Below are 25,030 nucleotides of genomic sequence, written 5' to 3' on the forward strand. Positions count from 1 at the left end.
TGTGTAGAAAGGTAATTTAGAAAATATATCATAATTATAAATAAAAGATGTCACTAGTTTACATAAAGAAAAGGCTATACATAAGCGTTTGATAACATTTCACAGATATCATTGCAATATTATTAAACAAAAATAATCACAAATAAAATGGAGGGTGAAGATTTCCGAGCTTAATATCAAACATTAATTTTCAGAATTTTCAAATTTTGTTAGAAAGCTTATGGTGTTTGCTAATAAAGATATGCAAGTTATCCATCATCTACCATTAATTCTTTTTAAAATATTTGGTGTATTCATTAAAAATATGTTTTCTATTCCTCTTATCAAATCTGTACTTGAAACTAATTCTGACAGATTCTGTAATGATGATCTGCAGATTATTCTTAGCACAAGTTCTCAACAATGTTAAGTTAATAACCTGTTAATTGGGGAATTATGAAATATTTCATCATACAACTCTAATGAGTATGATAACTTTTTTCCTCGGGGATTTATTTTAAAGAAACGTGGATTGCATTATATATTACATTGTTCTTATTCCTTAAAATCTAGTATGGCTATGTGGAAACTCTTTAAATCTGCACAGTTCAATTTCAAATGTCAATATAACATTTTTGATAAGACAATGTACATTCTGCCATGTGCATTTGAGTAATTAACATTTCATTAATACCATAATTTGTATGTTGTATGCTTTCAAAATGCAGCCAACAGTTATCTTGAGGAAGAAAATATTTCTGAAAAATATAAGGATAAGGGATTAAAAGATTAATTTTCATTTACTAATATAATACATCTTTCTTTGACACCAAAACTATCTAGATTAACTGAAAGACATTTTGCTGATGATGTATCGCTTAGTTAAAGAGCAAATGTAACAAGAAATGCAAATTGTATTATTCAAAAGGTTTAAGGAAAGAATTAAAGATTTTGGTGTCCTTATTGTAGTATTGCTTTGTGTTTGCCTCTTAGTTTCATGAAATATTATACCATGTAACAATTATTTCAGTTTGTTTGACTCCTTGTAGCAGAAAATATTTCAATTATATATTTTCTAAATATGTCATAATTATCTTATTAAAATATATAATCGACAAATTAAAAGCGATTTTATTTATTATTTTGGAGATAAATAATTTCTTATTGAAAAAAATATGACATAATCGATCATTTGTGTTTAGTAAAGTTACTAGTAAATTAATTAAGATGTTTTAATTGATGTGAAAGTCGAGAACGTTTCTTTTTCCCTTGAAATATCAGCACTGCTGCTTAAACAAATTGAGCACTTTGAGTTCGAACAATGTAGTTATCAATTCTTCTAAACTAAGACTGACTACCAATAATTTAATTGAAATAACCTACAAAATAAAATAATTTTGAAACAAAAAAATTCACCTGTTAATCATCCTGATTAACATATAAAATTTTTGCAAATCGATTTTTTTTTCTTCTTCCAAACTTCGATATTGAAAACGAACGTTTGCCACTCTTAATGATTAATTTTAACGGTTGCATTATAAAAAAAGTATATTTTCTGCTTTAATCCATATATTTATTTAATGCAATAATAGAGTATTTAAAAACTTCGTATTTTTTAATATTTTAATTCATTCATTTGATTGATGCAAAAATATTCCTTTGAATTTACAAATAAATTAAGCTGTACTATGATTTTAGATACAAGTATGCAATTGCTTACTTTATAATTGGTGATATGAGTTAACTTCTAATGCACGCTTAGTTTAGGCTAGTTTGTAGTTTGGATTTGAATATATATTTTTTAAACTGAAATGCATATTTATATAACATTACAACATAGACGTTTGTCCAGTCAAAGATTCAATCATACTTTTAACATTTATATAAAAAAAAATCATAATTAAAGAATTGTTTTAATTTCAAAATTAAAATGAAATTGACATTATAAATTTTTAGATGCCCTTAGATCAATGGCAATCCTGAGCTATAAGGAATAAGAATGTCCTGAATACAGAATGTATTTAAATAAGTAACAAGCTGTAATAAACAGTAATACAATTTCCATCTTATCCCCCCCCCTAGATGAACGGAACTACTTCCGACTGGCATCTAATAAAATAGAAATTCCCGAACCGATCTGCAGCCGTATGCTATCTTATGAACAGACAATTTACAATATCTTATTTTTATAACATTAAATGGTTTTACCATTTCATGCATTCAATGATTTAATGCGAACAAAGACAAATCATTTCTAATCCATAATTTGAGGCTGAAAAATTTATTGAAAAGTGCCCGGTCTCTAATTCATTTAAAAGTGTGAAAAGAAGAATTGATTGCCGAATTGTTATCAAACTTCCGAAAAAAAGAGATTTCTTTGTCTAAAATGCTTTCTCAGTTTTCTTCATCTTATTACGAAGTTCAAAAAGCATTATGATTCGTCAACTACACGCTGAGTCATGAAGAGGAGTATTCATGCTTGCGGATTTTCGTTACTTCGAGGGTTTGCGATATTCCTTTCTGTACCATTTCACCCCTTTTTGAACGTACAGAAAATGTAGAAGATAAAAGGTGAGTAAAAAAGACACGAATTATGTAAATGTGTGGAAAAAAGTACATTTTCGTTACTTTCATAAAGGCTTTATTTCATTATTAATTGATATACCCGGTGTCGTTCGGAAAAAAAAAATATTTTCATGTGCAATGTATTTAATATAGAGACGATTTTTGTGTAAAATATCATAATATACAAAATCATTTTCCAAAACATATGTATTGAAATAGCGAAAAAGATCAAATATATGTCTGTACTAAGTATTGGAATCTCCCATGAATCCCATCTAGAAATTGGTTCTCACAAATTTCAGGTTGTCCAAAGTTTTACTTATCTTGGTTCTATAGTTACTGATGACAATAACATAGTTAAGGAGATTCAAGGTCATTTAATGGATACAAATAAAGCCTTTTACGGACTAAAACGATTTTTTAAATCCTCACTACTATCAAGAAATACAAAATTTTTACTATATAAAACCTTAATTAGACCAATACTTACCTATGGCTCAGAGACCTGGATCCTGACCAAAGCTGTTGAAAATAAAGTAGCCATTTTCGAAAGAAAAATTCCAGCGAGCCATTCATTCTTGGTAGGATAGAAATCAACTCTGTTTGAGAAGAAGATATAACTTTGAGCTATATAAAATCTATAGAGCCAGATATTATAAAGCTCATAAAAATAAATCGGATGAACTGGGAGGCTCATATATTTAGAATGAATGATGATTCCATATTAAAAAAAAATTTTTTTTACATAAACCTCTAACAAGTAGGATGAGGGGTAGACCCAAAATGAGATGGATGGATGGAGTCAGTGGAGACAGACTTTCTGGCTATCCAAGAAAGAAACTGGTGCACAAGTGTCAAAAGTAGAATTCGGTGGAACAGAATTCAGAGGAAGGCACTGGCCCACCTTGGGCTGTCTAGTCAAATATGATAATGATGATGATGTATTGAAATAAAAAAGAAAATTTAAAAAATAGTAGTAAAGTGGTCCAAAGTCTTAATCTTGTCCAGAAAAATAATACTTACAAGTTTCTTTATTTCAAAATCATCAGCGTTGTATTGTATTTTTTAAAAGAATTCATGATCGTTGAAAAGATAAAGTTTTTAATTTTAAGATGATGCGAACGTTTTCGAAATAATTTCTTCCGAAGTTTTGATGAGAAAAAGCAAAATTTTGGTTGATTATTCATAGACTGAAGCGGCTGCTGTCGTCGAGCATCTATTTTATTTGTTCGCAGGAGCGTTAGTTTTCTTGCCTCTGTTTTAACTGTTTTTAAATATTAAATTACTACTTTGAAACTAAGGAAAACTTTGTGAAAAAACTATGTTTTAAAATAAAACAGAAATTTCAAAAAATAGTGACAAAGTTAACATTAATTTTAATGCGTTTAATTTTTTTTTAATTAATAACATTTGAATGAAGTATATTTCAAAAATGAAATAAATAACATTGAAAGAGAGAACACTAAGAAGTTGAGTTCTCTCTTAAAGGGATAAAAGGGCGAAATCTCAGTTAATTTCTAATTAACTGAATTAAATATTTTTTGTACTTGGAAACTTGACAGTATTCTTCCTCTTATCTTAACCCTTTCTAGGACTATGGAAAGTATACTTCCCACCAAATTCATCAATATTTTTATGAAGTTATGTAGGATAGAGTAAGTTCTAACAAATGTTTCAATATGACAGAAACTTAGATGTCTCAATTCCTTATCTCACACAAAATGGTGTGTCTTGATTTGTCAATTATTAATTAGCTGAATTAATTAATCAATCAAATTAAATTTATCTAATAAGCTAAACGAATCACTTTTCTTAAGCTAATCTCAATTCTAAAAAAATATTTTAATATACTATGACTAGAAAGAAAATGGCCTTTTAAAAGGTTAATTAAAAAAATTGTGCAAAATTTGATTGATTTCGACTTAATTGTTTAGGAGATATAGGATATACATATATAAATGGAGAGCTGCAATGACTTTTAATTATATTAAGATTTAAAACGTTTTGTGCTTATTTATCATTTTCGTTTTGATTTATTCTTTAAAGATTATCGATATGAAAATCCTTGATAATATCTTTATATTTATATTATTCCAACATTTTTTTTCTAGAGATATTGATTCGAATAAATATATTTTAAATGTCTCAGGTGCAATTTAAAATTTTAAGAAAATTTTCAATAAAAATTTCTAATGAATAATTTTATTCGAAAAAGATATGAAGAACATTTTCAGAGCATGAAATACATCAATTCACAAACTTTATCCTTAATTACTGTATCCTTAATTTAATAAAAAGAATAAATACAAATGAATTAATTTAAAAATTTTAATAATAAGATTGAAAGGAAAAGAAAAGCAATTCAAATAGTTAAAAAATAAAAGAGGAGGTGGCAGTGAAAGAGAAATATATTGTTAAAAAATTGTAAATGCCATTTCCATTTAATGTTGAAAGGGAAAAATCATTTAGACAAAAAGAAACAGTTTTAAAGAATAATTTTATGTTCTAACCATTGTTATTGTTTTAAAAATAATCATATTCCCTTTCTTTTTTCTTAAGAAATAAATCAGTCGTTTGCTCAAATTAAATGACACACTGAACGCCATTCAAAAAAAAAAAAAAAAAAAATTTGCAGTTCGAAAAATATTAATTGTAAGAAAATCGGAATTTTCAGTTTCCAATATTCTAAAAATTATCAGTCTATCTTGTGAATTAGAAAAACATGAAAATCTTTTAAACAACACAAATTTAAAGAAAATTTGCTTTCAGTGGACCACAATCTATAATGATTGAATATTTCTTTTGAAAAATATAAATTTCATATAATTTTTAATTCTTTTAAATATGTAGATTTTAGTAGCTGTGATATATTACTTAATATAAATCGCACCAATAAGAGATTGATACTTTGACGAAAATGTCTCTATCTGAGGAAAACCGATTAGAAAGACAAAAGCATTAGTTATACGGAATCTTACTTGACATTTTGTCGCGCATTCCGAGCATAAGTTCCGTCTCCCGGATTGGCGAGTCAGGCCGAGCGAGCCCTCCTACTCAGAAAAAAACTCCCTCCTTCCCCTTCGGAAGTGATCAACACGTTGCATCGCCCGGATCTTCTTTCAGCAGGACACTATCCTGCTGAAGGGATTTTCAAGTTGTCTCCAGCGTCGAACTGCAACCATGGAGTCGGCCAGTGTAAAGAGGAGCACCTTTCAGAGTCGAAGATGTTGCAGCACCCCTGCGATGGCCAGCTTGCCAGATTTTACTGATTCTTACATCGAAGAAATAAAAGTAAGATTATTTTTAGATTGTCGAAATATTCATATATTTTTAAATATCGGCTTACGAATAAAAGCAAGATGTTTTTTTTTTTTTTTGAATAAATATTATCTGAAAAAAATTATTAATGGTGATGCCAGTCTCTAATTCGAAAAGTGGTAGCATAATAATGTTATAGGCTGGATTCATATATTTTATATTATTTTTAAAATTTACTCTTAATGATATAAAAATGATGAGTTGTATGAAAAATGAATTTTTAATAACATGCGCGAGTATGAACTCAGTGAATAAAACAATAAAATGCATTTAAAAATTAAAAAATTATTTAAATTAAAGAAAAACGCTTGATTAAAATAAAAATTTTATCGCTGAAAGTTTTATTTTTTAAACAAATTTTCAAAGTGGTATAAAAATGTCGGATCATCTGCTATGAAATTATTGAGGAAAAAATATCAAAATTGTGATAAATTTTCAATTAAAAATTTATAAAACATTTTTGAAAACCTTTTCTTAGCGAATCTGTACTACACAATAAGTAAATATTGTCAAATGTGAAAATCGTAAGTTAAACGATCAGCCTTGTGGAAAGTTTTGAATGATTTTTCCATCACATAGGTCACTTATGATGTAAGTAATATGATAATTTATAAAAATATCATATTAATATACATTTTTAAATATAATTAAAAATAATTTACTATAATAAATAAACAATACTGGTACCTTTTTTAATTATTTGATTACCAGCTGGTTCGCTTGGGATATTGGGTATATTTAATTTCACTTAAATCGTTTAGATGTAACTGCATATCAATGATTTCGTCAAACTGCCAAACATTAAAGTTGTATTATTTTAATTATCTTACATATGTTCTGTTCATTGTGTGCATTAATCTTTCTTTTTGAAGGCCATTTCTATGATATCATAACAAAATTAAAAAAGTAAATTTGCAGCTAATCTATTTTCTGTATTTCACGGTATCGTCACTTTTATTCATTTTGTAAGCTATGAAGGTATTAAATAGAGTCCTCCTTCTTTAGCTTTCAACAATAGAAAGAATTTACGAGATTATGTATTTAATGAAACAATGAAAAAGGTTTGAATTTCAGGAAAACAATATAATCTTTTGTTCAATATTAGGAAAAAAAAAAATTTTTGAAAGGCAAAATTTAGAAAAAACTTGCACGATATTAAATTGATATTATTAAAAAGACTATTTCTTAAATTTTGAAAAAGTGTAAAATTTATTTTTATGCAATAATATTTTTAGAAGTTATACTATAAAACGCGAAAATTCAGCATTCAGCTTAATTTTTAATTAATTAAGATTCTAATTTTTTTTTAATTTGCACGAAAGTGCGCATTTTTACCCATAAAAGCATGCATCTACCAAATTTGGTAGGCTAGGTCATACAGTTTGATTTGTAGAATACCAACACACATATTTTAATTATTAGTAAAGATAATTACGCTTATTCTTACATCGCGTAAATAAAAGAAAAATTGTTATGTGTGTAGAACTTTTTTAAAATTAATTGCTAAAATGTCTTGGAGTTATAATATTTGTTTAAAATAAATATTCTTGCAAAAAATTATTATTATTATTATTGTTATTTTTACTTTTTCAATAAAAAAAGTTCTTTATTTCGACACTAATTTGATTTAATGCTTAAAATAAGATTACTTTTGAAATAATTTTAATTATTATTTAAGACAAGCCGCCTACGGCGACCAGCTGTTTGCCGCTACATTACTAATATTCAAATAATAATGTCACTCAGCATTGATGGACTGCATTTTATATACATCAAATGAAAGAACAATCTAAAATTACTTTTGGATTTTAATAAATTAGGAACATTTTGATTGTTAAGATATACACTTAAAAAGCAGAGCCTGACTAAGGCAGGGGTATATGCCCTGGGTCCCTACATCAGAGGGGGGGGGCGGGACAAATCCAATTGAAAGTTTATTTTACATTTCCTTCTTTCATGAACTTTTTTTATACAAAATATCAGTACAGTGTAAAATCCGTCAGTTTTATGTTAGCTTCTTCACTAATCTATCGTATGAACACACACACACACACACACACACACACACACACACACACACACACACACACACACACACACACACACACACACACACACACACACACACACACACACACAAATCTACATTTCATAAATCCATGAATTTCTAGGGCGGCTAAATTTTCATCTAAATTTTCGCAATTATGATGGACAAGTTTGGTCAATCAAAAGCCTGTGTTTTTACATACCGCAAAATACTATATGTTTACAAATATACGGGCTTCTGATTGGCTTAATTGAGCCATCGTAATTTCAAAAATTTAGCTGAATTCCGCCCTAATGTAGCAAGGATATAAATTTTTCGCAACTAGAAGACCTAATTAACAATCAGAAAAGTGCATTTCGGAAACTTGTGAAAAGTTGAATGATGACATTTTTTAATCTCATTTTTCATACAATGTTCTGTAACAGTAAAGAATACTTTATTTCGATGTATCTATGAAGTAAGATGCAGAAATGTTTTAGTTGTTTTGAAAAAATAATTTTTTATTGAAATTTACTTAAGGCTATGATATTAGCATGTAGTTTATCATTTTTTTTTATTTTAAAAGAAATTTTTTTATCCCATTGTTGACCGTTTTATGCATCTTTAATTCAGTTAATGGAAAAAAAAATAATAAATTAGTTAAAATAACATTGCTTTTGAAAGACAAAAAATAACAAAAGTATGGGGCATTTCCCCTCCCCCCTACTTTTCTTTTAAGTTTTGCACGCAATAATTAATTGAATATAATTGTATATCCACCTTGGATGTAAAATTTACCTTCAATGCATGAACATTAAAATTATCTTTTTACTGGAATTTGAATAATAATCGGTCTGGATAGTTTTCATTCTGTTAGAATAAATATTCGACCTTTATTGTCCCAATATTTATCATAATAAAATGAGACAGAAAAAAATAATTACATTTCTTAAATAATGAAGTTTGTTTTGTTTGTATACAATAAATGCAAAAAATAATTAAATACCCCTACATATAAAAATAACTGTTGAGAAATTTACATATTTTCATTAAAAAATGTACTAATATTTATTTTATGTGACTTAGGAGTTTCTCTTACAGACAGATGCTTAAGATAGTTGTATAAGGCATTCTAATATAAATCTTTCTTTGATATTTTGTCAAATTGCATTTTAAATTCAATGTTTAAATTTGGTACTTCGAGTTAAGAATAAGAGTGTTTTTAGTTTTAAGTTTAAATAGCATTTTGAATTAATTAACAAAAAATACCATAGACAAATTCTATGCATGGATCTTCATTACTAAAGCAGTGAAACGGAGGGGAGGGCCCAAAGAAGTTTTTGCCCTGGGCCTTAATTAGACTAAGTTGGGCCCTGTTAAAAAGATAAAATTAGTTAGTGAAATCGACCCAGTTAGTGAATTTAGCGGCTATTCAAAGATTTTATTTAGTGATTTTTTTTTTCGAAATTAGTGGGCTGAGGAGGCAGGTTATCACTGCTAATGATTAAACATCATGAGTTTTCAAAAGAAACAAAATTGGCGAAAGCAGTGCGTTGATTAGGGCTATGAAGCTGTGTCATGTTTTCTTCTTTTTTAAATTCATTTAGAAAATATACAGTTATGTAATATTTTCAAACTTGGTTAAACAAAAGAATACGGTACAGATTTTTCGCTGATCTTTTCCAAATCGTGCAGATAATAGAAAACTCGCAAAATGTTAATCAAACAGTAGTGCTAGGTTCTGTATTTAGCAATTTATCACCTTAAAAAATTGTGGTATGGCGAATGTACCGTATTCATTATATATTCTGCGACTTATTTTATAAATAGATACAATGCTTGTGGAGGAAGCAGATGATCATTAATGTTGTATATAAGTGTCATTCATATGTAAAAATTGAGGAAATCGGTACAATAGTTGAGTAAAACATTTTTCCCCCCTTTTAGGGAATGATCAGTGATGTAGCGTTTTTGAGATTTCACTCTAAAATGAATGGTGGTGATAGACGGAAAACAAAATATTTCAAATTTAGAGATCATGAGTATTTATGTAATTTAAAAAATGATGAAATTGGACTAATGGTTGTAATGGGGGATTTTTATTTTAGTTTCCCCAAGTTTTTAGTTATTTTTTTATGTGTATAGAAATTTAGAGACTTATTTTCAATTGGCGAATGACAATTGGTTTTTGAGGTTTTTATGTTAAAACGTTTAGGGTAAGAATGCTTTGGAAGCAAATTTTCTGTCATGTAAAATAATTTTTTACGCAAATTTCGTAACATACTATGGATGAGAAAATTCTTTAAGATTCAGAAACACAGAGGTCCGATCTTTAATCCTTTGTGAATATTAATCAATGAGCCATTGCATCTTTCAAATAACTTCATCTTTGAATCTATTGAAATGCATATAAAGCAATAGCATTTAGAATTGAATTACACTATACCAGTCGAAAAAAATATATTAGTGAAATGATAGCATGAGGGATCCGACAATGGCTATTAATGTAAAAATTTTCGCAATGCTTTCAAGCCTATATGCTTTTTCAATAAAAATATGATTCATGTTTAAAGAACGTGTCAATTCCAGAAAATATTTAAATTAAAATTTTCCTTTTGAAACATTTTTTTTCCAGATAAATATTATAGAACCTTACAAAGTTAGATTAACTGGCTTCATTCCGTTGAATTCTTTACTTAGTTGATTTAAAGATAAGCATTATGCAGAGAGAAAAATTGTAATTTTTTGTAAAAATATTTTTATTTATATTCATTAATAAATTATAAGGAATGTTTCTGTAGATTCAAATCTGAATGTAAGGAATATTTTTATGATGTTCAAATAATAATGATAATTAATGTGATCAAGAATATTAACGCTATATATGAACATATATGAACCGAAGACACAAAGAATTAGAGGCATATGTGATTGTCTAGGCATACTTATTTTTGATCGCCTTTTTTTGTTGGCATATATCCTTATACGGGATTACTGGAGGAAGTTGAAGGCAAACAAGCCCATATTTTTAATAATATAATGTCTATAGATGGGCATTCTATCTGTAAACTTCGATGAGCACGATGCAGAAAGCATTCAAAATGCATTTTCAAGACAGACATTTGGACCTAAAGCTACCAAATTTGGCACATATTTACTTATTAGGTAATATATATTCTCTATGAATGGAATTTCAAATTTTAGTTAGAATTTTAATTTTAAAAAAATCATGGCAATTTTAAGGTGGTTTTTTTTTCCTTCTGTAATTCCAGAGCACGTTAGATCGCATATATCATCCTTGTACAGCTTTAAAATTTAAAGAATTAGCTTTTCCTTTTTCTTTCAAAATAAATTTTTTCTTTACTTTCAATAATTCTTAGAATTATTTTTCAGTACAATTTGCAAAAATTCCTTTCATTGTTTTAGTTAATGAATTCACGCGAATATTCATGCGAATTGCAATGACATTAAACCCTTGACTGAATTCACTTAACTTCCAAATTATATAACACATCATATTTGGGACATTTATTGCTATTTCCTATAATAATATAAGGGAATTTCGAGATATTGAGTATTTATTAATAGATTTTTGCATTTTAAATTACTTAATGCTTTCACTTGATTGCAGATTTAAAACTAAAAATTCAAAAATTCAATGCATATGTCAGATATGCCATTATATGCAGAATTAAACGCATATTTTCATGTGCACGTTATCAATATTATATAATTAAGGTAAAATTTTCAAAACAAAAAAAAAATAGATGAAAAACGAGTGCAAAACATTATCATTCTCAAGTGTTTCAAACTAAAGGTTTAAATCTTCTTTTTTTCCGAGCATTACCAAAGAAGCATGCTAGAAAGATATTTTTTCTTTTCTCTTTTTCATACACTTTAACATAACGATTTTCATTTACAATATGTATTAAAAAATGACTGATTTATATTTTATAAATTAAACATATTCATTTGATATAAATGAAAATTCTTAAACTATTCCACAATTAAATTTTTCAATGACGATTTGCTACTATTTCTCTTTGATTTCATAGTTTTGATGTTTGATTCTTACATCATTCTTACGAGAACGATTCTTACATCTTAAAATCTTTTTTAAAAAAGAAATTGATTATGCGATCCAAAAATTGATTGCCATGAGTTTTTATCCCCCTTTTTTTTCTAGAATTTTAAAAACGAGTTAAACAAAAACAACAAAATAATAAATTTGCTAACCAAAACGTAGTAGGAGAAAAACAGGGCAAGTTGTGTAAAAAGTAACTAGCTGGAAAGGTCTCCCCAAAACTGACTCGCCTACCCTCCCCCCGCCGTTATCTCCTCCTCCTCATTCTCGCATAAAACTGTAGACCCTGAAAACCACTGATACTCAGATTTGTATTTTCAGAGTCCCGCGTAAAACAGTTTCGTGCTTCTTAGTATATCTTGAGTATCTTGGTATATCTGAGTATTCTCTTTGGGCGCATTTTTTTTCGGCCTATTGTAACCAAAATTTAACGCAGAAGTACAACTTTATTTACAAAATTACATATCACGTTTTCATTTATATAAATCATTGTGTTTTCGATTGATTGCGTTTATCTACATAAACGAAATAAAATAAAGACCAACAGGTGGCCGATTCTTTGATATAGTTCGTTAAAAATCTAATGCCGATCTGCAATTTAAATGCTGAAATTCTGCACCAAATTTTGTCAGTTTTACTCACCATGCTTTTTAGTTATTGTACCTCCAAATTCTCCGATGAACTTGCCTTAGACAGATTTTGTCCAAATTTTGATGGAAATCCACAAATTTGATGCAAAGACCAAAAACCAAGCTGCGTCTGTTAAGTTTGTTGCGTGTTTGATAGTTACACGAGTTCTCAGGCAGATAGACATTTCCAGAAGTAGGTTTTTCGGACTAGAGGAAATCTGAAATATAGAGTTTGTCCAAAATCTCGAATTCCAGTTTTTTTTTTTTTTTAATACTTTTCTTTTATATACTTCGTGTCGTGGCTGGTTCGTGAGTGCTTTGAATAAATAGGCAAATAGAAAACTTAACAACAAATTTATTGCAGATTCGTTCGAGTTACTCTGCTCAGTAACTCCTTCTCCAAGAGCCAACATTCGAATGACATCACTCTTTTAATTACACTCGTGCTAGTTGTCTAGCGCCATCTATGAACGTTTATTTCCTAACACTTCAAAATCCAATCACTACACTTCGTATACGAGAAAGTAACTCTTCTACTACTGCTCTGGATGCTAAGTGCCGTGGCAAAACAGAGGCTCTGTACCAATTGCAAGAAATGTTCCCTGACAAATCTAAATTATAAAAGAGGCATCACAACCAGAATTGCGAGACTTAGAACAGGACACCTGAGGGGCATGAGGATCATGCCTGATAGCTCCAGACTCTATGTAGAATGCAGACACTGCCCAGACGTGCAGCTGGATCCGAAGCATATTTTAGCTGCCGTTCTATTATTTCAGCCCTCTTCAAAATAGACATTGACTGCACCAGGGATTCTTTATTCCGATAAAGCTGAAGATGTGGCCAGGCCTGTTCTGCATGCTTTCGGCCTAATCTAATTCCCCCCCTCTTTCACCCCCCCCCCTTTTTTTTTATTGCACTTGTCATACGACAACAGCAACGTTGTTGTTGTTGTCGTTGTTAAGTAGTGAATGTAAAAATTAATAATGTTCTTTCATTTTTAATGCTATTAAATTCAAAAATGTTTGAATGACAAATAATACTTTTTATCACTTCTCTAGAATGATTAATCAATTTTAATTTTGATGTTAATTTACTAATCTAATAGTCCTAAAAAGGATTAATAAATGGCAATGATATGTGACGACGAAGTTGGGTTTTGTTAGTTTGTGTCTAACTTCTAAATTTCTTACAAGGTTGAAGCAATTTAAGTAGTGAATTCAGGATTAAGCGATGAGGCCAGAATATTTTCAGCAGAAGTATTTTCGATTTTGAAAGTGAATGGAAAAGTAGAAAACAATTTAGAAGAGGTGCAAATTTTAAAAATAAATTCTGTCCTTTTCATTCTAAGGCTTTAAAAAAAAAAACAAAGATTTGGTCACCTAGGGAATAAAAAGAGTGCTTATTGAAAGAGCAAATATTGTTATATTGGTTTAAGGTATGCATGAACAACTTTTGAGATGAATATGCTGACAATCGAGATACGAAGATGACGATAAAAGGTAGATATTGTTTTGAAGATTCCAAGATCTTAGTTTAAATTTAAAACGAAAGAGAAAAATTCCAAAGATTCCGGAGAAAAGCCGAGATAATTTAATTGGGTGACAACCAATAATTCCAGATTTCCTTTTGAGTTGATGCTTAGCTTTTATGTTATGAGAGTTTTTTTTTTCCTTTTATTTAAGTCCCCACAATATATGATTTTTTGGGCATAGCAAAGCAGATTTTATGACGTCTCCAAATTGTGATTGTGGACCTGATACTAGTAAACAGAGCACTATATTTTTAGTTGCCTAAAATTAAAAAGTATTAAAGATAAATATTATTTAGAGAAGTTCCGTGTTTTGAATATTATCATGTGAGAACATGATGTTGTTATGGTTTGAGGTTTTTGAAGCCTCAAAATGCGTAGGCAACAAATTGGCAATTTATCACTTTTGAGACATCATTTTTTTACTTTTAGGCTTATTAGAAAAAAAATGCAGATGGTTGTCACATTTGGCGATTTATAGCCAACTAAAGTTTCAACTTTATTTCCAAATTATTCATTATCTGGATTCTTATGAATTGTCTTAATTAATTTAAGTCATTAACCATTTTAAACCAGTTTGAAACAATCACAAAACTATCAGATTATGCATGCGTCGATATCTAGAAAAAAGATGGGGGTTTTTTCATCTCAAAATCAGTCGAGCTCCAAAATTTTGCTTGCCAGCTATAAAAATTGAGAATGAAAATTTAAAAAAAATCATTATATATATATATTTAGATAGATAGAGAGAGAGAGAGAGAGAGTGAGAGAAGGATAGATACCGATTTAGAAGTCTCGTTATTGTTTCAAACCGGTTTAAACTGGCTAATGACAAATTAATTAAGACAAATAATGACTTAAAAAATAATAACGTTCTCATATGGTAACTTGCAATTTGCGATCGTAGATTTCATTTTCTTTTTTTTTATTTTTTATTTCAGTCTTGATTTAATGCAGGCTGGCTAGAATTGGTATAAGGACAATATTTCATATCTTAAAAAATTTTATTATTCAAATAATCAATTGTTCTAATAATCGTTATTTACATATTTATCTACATTATTTATATCTCATATTTATGTACTTTCTCTTTATTTTTTATTTTTGTCATGTTTAATTTAATTAATTATTATTTTATTTTGTTCTTTTCTTATGTTTTATCATATATGTATGTATATCATTATTATTCATTAATGTATTGCTTATGTACATTTATAAAATTTTATTTTATTATCAGTAGTTCTAAATACTTAGGCTAAGCTTTTGCCAGATATTAATTGATACATTTTTACTTAAATTTAGATATTAAAATTTGTTATCGAAAGATATATGAGACTTTTACCTTATTTGACGGTTTTCTTCTAAATATAGTAAGCGTTTATTGAAAATCCATGCTATGTGAATCGTTTAGTGAATATTCTTACTATATAATATGGATCTCAGTATTAAATAAAAAAAAGATTTATGTTAAGATCTGGTGAAGAAAATTCAAATCATAAGGTTAAAAGCAATATTTTTATGAAATTAACTTATTAAAAATATTTTCTGAAAAAAAATTTAAGGAGAAAAAGGCATTTAGAGTGAGCAATGCTGCCACATATAAAACACAAATAAAACTATCCAAATTAGAAATAACAATAACGTGAATTTTAAATTTCATAAAATATAATTAATTTGAAGAAATATTGAAGGAAAATAAAATGAAAGAAATAATGAATTTGTTCTGAAGATTTTATTAAGGGTCACTTTCAGCAGGGATTCTAAACAGTGATTTTTTTTTCTGTCAGGGATCTGACCTTCGTCCAAATACTGATCCCTCATGATCCAAAACTCCCAAGAAATGACATTTTTTGAAAACAAGAATTGTTATACAACCCACAATAAATTCAACCATTAAAAAACGAAATTATTAATTTAATAAACAAGTTATTTCCAAAAAATTCAAATCAAAATCTAATTAATAAAAGATAAATACAATCACAAAAAAATACCATATACGAAAATTAATGCAAAAAATAAGCACCAAACCATAAAACTAATAAACACCAATAAGTTTAAAATTCATAAATACAAAGGGTGTTCAAATGAAAAGGTACGAAACGACACTGAGGGTATAAATGAATACTTTATTCAAAGTATACACCATAGGCCTGAGCACAACGATCCCATTGATTAACGAGCCGAAGGACTGCTTGCTCGCAGAATTCCTGTGGCCATGACGAGACCTATTCCTTAACAATTCCTTAAGTTCGCCGTCCGAGTTGAAGCGCTTCCATTTCAAATGTTTTTTCAGGGGACCAAATACATGAAAATCACAGGGTGACATGTCCGTGCTGTAGGGTGGATGGTTGAGCTGCTCCCACTTAAACTTGGCCAGTTCCGCGTGTGTGACCCTGAAGACATGTGGGCGCAGGTTATCATGGAGCATTCCCGGTCGTTTATTCTTGATAGACCTGAGTAGTCTTCGGAGTGTTTCACAGTACACAATGGATTTAATGGTTCTTCTGTGAACGCCATCCTGTCTTCACATGCAATGTCACGTCAGTTGGACGGCACTTTTTTTAAGAGCCTCTGCTCTCTCCTCCGCATGCGGGTGCCCGCGCATGCTCCGATCACTGAAGACTCCAATCACATTCCTAGATGTCCCGCTACGTTCACCCATAGCGGCATAGGCAAATATGTTAACGGTTCCGTTGTTACGATGTTTCATACCTTTTCATTTGAACACCTTTGTAATTTCAAAGACTCTTACATGCTGAATTTATCCTTCAAAAGAATTTGTTCTAAATTAAAAGGAGAAAACTAACGTCGTAACAACGTAATCGTTAACATATTTGCCTATGCCGCTATGGATAGGCAACCGCTAACCGAAACATCTAGGGATGCGATTGGAGTTTCCAGCGTAGATCGGAGCATGCGCAGGAGAGAGCAGAGGTGGCTCTTATAAAGAGCGCCGTTCAACTCACCTGACAGTGCATGTGAAAACAAGATGGCGTTCACAGAAGAACCTTTAACTCCAATGTGTACTGTGAGACACTCCGAAGACTACGTAGGTCCATCAAGAACAAAAGACCGGGCTACTCATGGAGAGTGTGGTTCTGCTCCATGATAACGCACTTCTCCAGGGTCCACTCACGCGGAACTGGGCAAGTTCAAATGGGAGCAGCTCGATCATCCGCCTTACAGCCCGGACATGTCACCCTGCGATTTTCATATATTTGGTCTCCTAAAACAACATTTGAAATGGAAGCGCTTCAACTCGGACGGCGAACCTAAGGAATTGTTAAGGAATAGGTCTCGTCATGGCCACAGGAATTCTGCGAGCAAGCAGTCCTTCGGCTCGTTAATCAATGGGATCGTTGTGCTCAGGCCTATGGTGTATACTTTGAATAAAGTCTTCATTTATATCCACAGTGTTGTTTCGTACCTTTGCATTTAAACACTCCTTGTAGATAATTTTTTGAATTTAAAAATCGTCCAAAAATTAATTTTGTGATATAAAATTTTTGGGAGATATAGCTGAAAAATAATTAAAACTTACTTAATTTTGTAATGAATATTTCTCCTTTGAAAAGTGGACAATAATTTTCTTCTGTCCTTGTATGCTAAATTTAATTAAAATCAGATTTTAAAAAACTATAAATTTGTATAAAAAGACTTACAAACAAATAACATATATACATATATAATTTTTTTAAGTCAATTCCTACTTTCGCAAGAATTGAACTCGCATTCTTCACCTTCACGTGAAAAATGCCGAAATCCTTGTATTTTACCGATTGAGCTACTGCCTGTTGATTTTAATTTTCATTACAAACTGTTAAAACTCTATTTAAAGTATTTAAAATTAATTAAATTTTATAATTAATGAATTAATATTTGAAAAAAACTGTATTGACATCAAGTGTTATCCACTAAAAGTTTAAAAAGAATTTATATGAACTTCAGGGGATGAATAAAAAGTATTTTATTAATGATTAAAAATTTGAACAAGATATATAAATATATATAGGGAGAATGTGAACTAATAGTAGGCATTGAAAAACATTCATTTTTATACTTAGATAGATAATATATGTGCATTATGTGAAAAATTATTGAAATAATGCATTGAATGGAGAAAACATGCAATGTAAATAATGCAATTAATTAAGTAGAATTTTAATTATGAACATTTTAAAACAGAAATATAGTGAGAATGTTTAAATTTTTCATAAAAAAATACAATAATAGTTGTAATTTTTTACATTATTACTAAATCTTTCAAAAATTTCATTTTAGCAGATATCATTATTACTAATCTCATTAATAAAAGGAAAATATAACTTTGGCATGCAGTACCGGTTACAACAGATTTACAAACCTTAATATAGATAAGCTACGATTTATCATACCGGCTGAATAATTTTATTCTGTGTTAAGCATAATTTTAATTTGTTAATTGGTCATATATTAAACATCATTGTGGTACTACTGGAAAACTATATTCAACGATAAAAAATACTGCTCGAATGCGAACTTTTTTATGAACTCATGATTTCAAAATAATTGTCATGCAAATTGATTCTAACTTTTGAAAAAGGAAGACTTTATTCCCTTGCTCTAGCTAAAATTATTCTCTTATTATAATGAAGAAATATACAGGGTGGTTTTAAAACAACATCATCATCCCCTATAAACAGCATCATACAACGCAAATGGGTGAACTGATTACAACGAAATTTGGTATGTAGACTATACACGAGATGCGCTCACGAAATTTCGGAAAAAAAATTTTAGTTCCAAAATGTCCACCAGATGACTCCTTTTACGGAAAAACATTAAATTCAATACAATAAATGACCAAAATGGAATACAGAAACAATATTAACAATCCAGAATAAGAATTATGAGTAAAAAAATTAAAAACCGTGAAAAACTCCACCGGTGGAAACTCCATAGCGCTTCATGTGCGAGGCATCAAAGTTCATCTGATCTGCTGTTGAACACACTGTCCATCGACTTGAAATTTCGCAGATGAATGAGGGTGATCACACTGAGCACCTTTGCCTACATCAACCTGGACACGATTAATAACTGTTTCTCTTGTGCAATTTCATCCTAATTTGTTCTTGTTTCTACAAACTGAACTTTTCTCAAACAGCGTACTGTTATTTTTTCCTTACCTTTGCTTAATGTGGTTCGATGACAAGGTGATCAGAAACTAGCCAATAAATGTTCATATTGTTTCTGTATTCCGTTTTGATAGTTTATTGAGTTAAATTTAATGTTTTTCCGTAAAAATGCCCTCTAATGGACATTTTGAAACTTTTTTTTTTTTTCAAAATTCCGTGAGCGCATCTCGTGTATAGTCTATATACGAAATTTCGTTGCAATCCGTCCACCCGTTTGCGTCGTAGGACGCTGTTTATAGGGGGAGTTTAATTATAACCACCCTGTATATTGTTATTCAAAAGCTTCTGAAATTTCAGTCGACATTTGTCTTCAGTGAATCAAATAACATAACTTTCACATTTTTCTGTCATTAATTTTAGTATATAATATTAGAAATTCATGCGTCCTATTTTTAACTTTTTTGATTTTTCTCTCTGTTTAATTAATAATTTTTCTTTAATATGATCACCTATCAAACATTCGATGTTATAATTATATTTGAAATGAAATGATTTATGAAGCAGAATTTCAGAAATAGTTTTACATTAGAACGTTCTTTAAAAAAATTCTTTTCGCATCATACAGTCAACTGGATAGCTGATGTGATTATTTAAATTGTTCTCATATTAAACAGAGATTCTGAATCCTCAAAAACAAAAGTATTACTTCTTTTATTCCAAAACTTCTTTTATTTCTTTGTCTTTTTCCCCCCTTCTTTTTTATTGAAGGAATGTGATCATTATTTTTTGCTCCTTCACATAAAAGGCGGAGACAAGGGGGAAAAAACAAAGAAAAAGAAATATTTTTCTCGAATCTTGGTTTCTTGTTCCCCGCTCACCCCTGCAGAACGTATCGTAATGTTCTCGCGTGAAATCTTTTTGTGTTTTCGAATTCTTAAGTTCTGTGGTGGCGGGAAAAATACTTATCTCCGATAGGAATGCTATGCAAAAAGATGTATTAAAAAAAAGATATTTGGAAAAAGTGTTGAGAAGAGTTTAAAAAAAAGTGATAAAAATGGGGAAGGGGGAGGTCTGGAAGGAAATTGAAGTTGTTCAAAATTAAATTCCACCGGTGTCTCGTTTTGTGAGTTTCTGTATCACAGTGATGGACACATGAAATCATTTGATGTTTATGATCAAATGAGTTGATGTTTGACATAAAAAAATCTATATGGCATCAAAATATGTTGGATTTATTATGAACCAGGGTTAAAATCTTTTGTTGAACTGTTCGTTTAAGTCTGCTTAACATTATATTGCCGCATTGAAAAGAGGCAGACGACTCTCCATGGCCGAATGATCATAGCACTGGTCTCATAATCAAGAGATTGTAAGTTCGAATCCCGCTGTAGACAATGCGATTCGCAGTTTGTGTAAATACTTAATTCTTTCAGTTTATGTTTCCCTTTATTTCATGTTCCAGAAGATTCTGGACATTTCTTTAGTGTACCAGGCAAGTGTTCTGAAATTTTCTTATTGTCTCCAGAAAAGTATTCTGGAACTTTCCCTGCTCGTATAAAAGCAGAAAATTTGTCAGTCACTGTGTTCTCAATTCAGAGTTGAGTTAATAAATTGGTTTAGCTCTACTTCTTGTGTATGTCATTGCGTTCCACACTAAAGTATCTACGTGACAATATTAAAATGTTTTATTTCTATTTCTACTAATAATAGAAAAGAATGTTTGTATGCATTGGCATTCCACAGACAGGCCGGGTCTTTTGGTCCTATACCTGCCAAATTTTGTATGCATATGATATTTGAGGATGTGAATGTATTCTTCAGAGAGACGTGTCTGAAATTTTGGTTAATTAAAAATTAAGCGAGAATTGGGAGGAATGGAACGATTCAAAATTGTTTATCAAGCATTTGGAAAGCAGGTTACAATTCATTTTCATTTTTAATGGCATTATAGGACTTGACTTTAAATAGAAAGGTTCATTCACACAATGAATAGATCACGTAAACATACTAAAATAACTCGACTCTAATGCCTATCGTAATTTGATACTTAAAAATACCCTTTGGTAAGGAGCAAGAATATCAAAATTATACATAATAAGATTTAATTGAAATAAACCCCACTAATATTTTTGGCGAAATATATGATTGCCAATGGCGCCAAGAAATGTGATAAATTATTTGACTTATATTTTACCTCTGCAAAAGAATGATATATCCCTGATTTTGACGGATATATTTCTGATGATACTTCACTGCCAGACTCTTTCTTTTAATGATTTGCTATGCATTTTCATTTTTTTTTCCTTTATCATAAACACCCATAAAATTATGATGAGGTTACAAATTGCTGCTGATCCCAAACAAAGCAAATGCAGCTATGATACTTTCATTGCATAAACGAGCATCTCTAAAAGTTTCAGAAAGGTAGAAAAAAATCTCATTAGATAGATAAGTCAAAATAAAATTGAATGCAGTCTTTTAGATTGCAAAATTCGAATCCATGATGGGCTTATTTGTAAATACGGATGTACATTCCTTAAAGTCCCTTCCTGCAATCTCTGAAACTGGTAAGATAACTAGATGTAGGCTAAATCACTTAATTACTAACTTATGGCCGGTCATCAGAGAGTAATGTTTTCATGTCCAAATGATAAAGTTGGCAAATAATTAAATATATAATTAACTTAACAAGAAACAGGAAATGTGTATGTGGACTTTTAGAAAGCGATGATCATATATCTTGAACCAAGCTTAATGACTAAAAAATTGAGATTAATGAATTTCAGACGGAAATGTTTAGTACATCTAAAACACTTCGTTTCACCATTTTATTATTTTACTTTCCGGTTTCAAATGTTACTTGAGTTAAATACATTTATTATGAAATTAACACACTATCATCCCTCTTAGGGCAATAACAGTACGTGTTTCTCACGCAATAGAAATGCCCTCGGATGACGGCTGCAGTCAATATAGAAAATTGAGTAAAAACCTAGCTTCCGTCCAATGCTTTGGTATGGGGCTGTTTCTTCCTTTTATTATTTGCTTTGAAATTTAAATCGCCTGTATGTAATTTAGCAATATATAATAAATCCCATTGTTACTTTACGTCGACCAGTTGCTTGAAATTAGGTTGACAAGACCAGCTGCAACCAGTAGAGAAACTTCAATAAAAACCAAGCTTCCGTCCAATGCTTTGGTATGGGGCTGTTTCTTCCTTTTATTATTTGCTTCGAAATTTAAATCGCCTGTATGTAATTTAGCAATATATAATAAATCCCACTGTTACTGTACGCCGACCAGCTGTTTGAAACCAGGTTGACAAGACTAGCTGCAACCAGTTGAAAAACTTCAATAAAAACCAAGCTTCCATCCAATGCTTTGTTATTGGGTTGTTTCTTCCTTTTGCGATTTTTTTTTCTTGTTTCAAAATTAAATTCTCCATAAGTAACTTAGCAATAATATATTTTCTGATTATTTCTCTACGTGGGTTAGTTGTTAAAAATCAAGAAGACTCCCATAACACTCTATAATAATTTCAAACAGGAGATTCAATTTCCTAAATACATTGAATCATTATCAAAAAAAAAAAATTCTAAACAATGAATTCGATATTTATCTGTGTAGGCATTTAATAGAATTTATTCTATATATATATATTTTTTCTTCTATGAGGAGAAACAATGTAAATTTTCTTGCCCTTTGCCCAACTCCTACATTTGTAAAACAAATAGAATTGAAAATCTAAGGATCCATTCTGCTTGTCTAATTTCCTATTCGAACAGAAGTCGCAATTAGGAATGATTAGAGAGCGGCATTCGAATGAAGTGATTCCTATCTCTATCTGTTGCCATGGTAAATCAAGGAACTTCAGAAATTTTTCCTGATGAGGAGCTGGAAGCATTGTCATCGCTCTTTTCTGCGAGAATCAAAATTTAACTCTTCATTCGACTATTTTTAACTTTAAAGTTTCATTTTACGTAAGCATCAGCGCCAACGCAATTGTAAAATTCATGAAAAAAACAATTAACTTGTTTTCCGGAAGTCTTTTTAGAAATTATTTAAGCTAAAATGAATGCTTTTAGTGAACCAATAATAAACACATGCAAACAATTTAATTTTAAGTTTGTAATTGAAAATAAATTAGAAGAAATTCTTACTCTTGACACCTGTAATATGCGTTATTGACAATCTCATTTTGTGCAGTTATTCTATTACTTACATATGAAGGAAATATCATTGCCGCACTTTCTTTTACCTAATTTAAAACTAATGCAAAAACAAGAAATATTATTTGGTAATTTAATTTATAAAATTGGATCCAGATAAAGCAAATGGGCGTATTAAGAAATTAACTTATCATGAGAACAATTATATATTGTTACTTATTTCAAATTTCAAAATCATTTCCTTTTTCTTTATTTGGAAATCACTGATATCTATTACGTCAATGCAAACCCACTATTTATATAGCCTTTTCTTACTTTCGTGTGATTGGACCAATTCAAATGACGTCATAGACTCGTAGTTAAACGTCACTTCGCATATATCTTATGCTGTATAGTGATGTCACATGTCCTCCCACCCACGAGAATAAAGGTGTCCATTCGCAGGATAATTCTCATTCTCACTTTATCCGGAATATATATATTGAATCGCCTTTTAATTAAAAGTCAGCAACAAATCATTTTGCCTCCGCAGTGGGTTTATGACTACGCAGACTAGGCGACACAGAAAAGTCAATTAAAATGACGTTATTATCATATTTCATCAATGGCGTATTTTAGGTATTTTGCGGCTCTAAGATTTGAACGTTAGGGAGCGCTTCTTTTAATAAATAGGTCACTTTTATTTCAAACTTCAAGGCATTTTTAATACGTCAATATTTTATTTCAGGTTACTTTTTTCATTTATGATATACATATGACGAAAATATATGTTTTTATTTATAGGCACGCATTTACTAAATATTATCCAGTATCCATATTTGTACACTATATTACTGAAGATGATTTTGAATGTTCATTTTTTTTACATATATCCTAATAACAAAGTAAATGTAATGAAATATATAAGAACATGACTAATTATATTTTATAAAGTTTTAATATTATTCTAATATTTCATAATTTATAGGAATTATAATGTATAGGATTTGATAATTAATTTACAAACTTATTTTTTCGGAAACAAGGGAAATGAAGTTTTTATAATTGACCCTTTGCGACGCCCTCTCAGTCTAGCTGTATAGTCTAGGAATCTGCAACTATATTTCACAAATAAATTCATAAAAAAGTACAAATTCTTCGAATCAAAAAATATTAAGTTTTTATTAGCACTGACGAAAGTTTATCTTTTTCATAGTATTTATTTATCTATAACAGTATTTAAAAACATAAAAGGTTGCTTAAATAATAGAATTTAAATTTAAACAAATTTACTAAAACAAAAATGTAACTAAAATGTATTTAAAAAATGAGATTAAATCGGCTAATTTTGTAAAAAGAGAATTCTTATAATGTGTACTATCTAGGCCCTCAAAATGAATTAAATCCGCCACTATTTTCCTCTTTGTTATTGTTTTATCACTCTTGTCTTTTCGATTCTGAAGCATTTTGGCAACTGAACGGGTTTTATGTTGTTGTTGTTTTCGTAACTCATTAAACCATGGCACGTCTCAATGAAATTTATAAATTACTTTAAAATCTTAGCAAAGTACAAGAATTTAGATATCGTTAAAATTTTATGACTTGAATATATAATATCAAAAAATTATCTGAAATT

General features: G+C 29.7%; 1 protein-coding gene across 1 annotated transcript in view; it reads left to right on the plus strand.

Annotated features, from left to right (window-relative positions):
- The first annotated feature begins 5,716 nt into the window (after nucleotides 1-5,716).
- Nucleotides 5,717-25,030, plus strand: part of LOC129963249 (tryptophan 5-hydroxylase 1-like) — a 48,503-nt gene continuing 29,189 nt past the window's right edge. The window contains exon 1 of the mRNA XM_056077486.1: nucleotides 5,717-5,835. Within this exon, the coding sequence (XP_055933461.1) occupies nucleotides 5,725-5,835 (111 nt within the window). The 5' untranslated portion in view covers nucleotides 5,717-5,724. The remainder of the gene's footprint in view (nucleotides 5,836-25,030) is intronic.

This window comes from Argiope bruennichi, chromosome 3 (genome assembly GCF_947563725.1).
Source record: "Argiope bruennichi chromosome 3, qqArgBrue1.1, whole genome shotgun sequence".
Taxonomy (NCBI): Eukaryota; Metazoa; Arthropoda; class Arachnida; order Araneae; family Araneidae; genus Argiope; species Argiope bruennichi.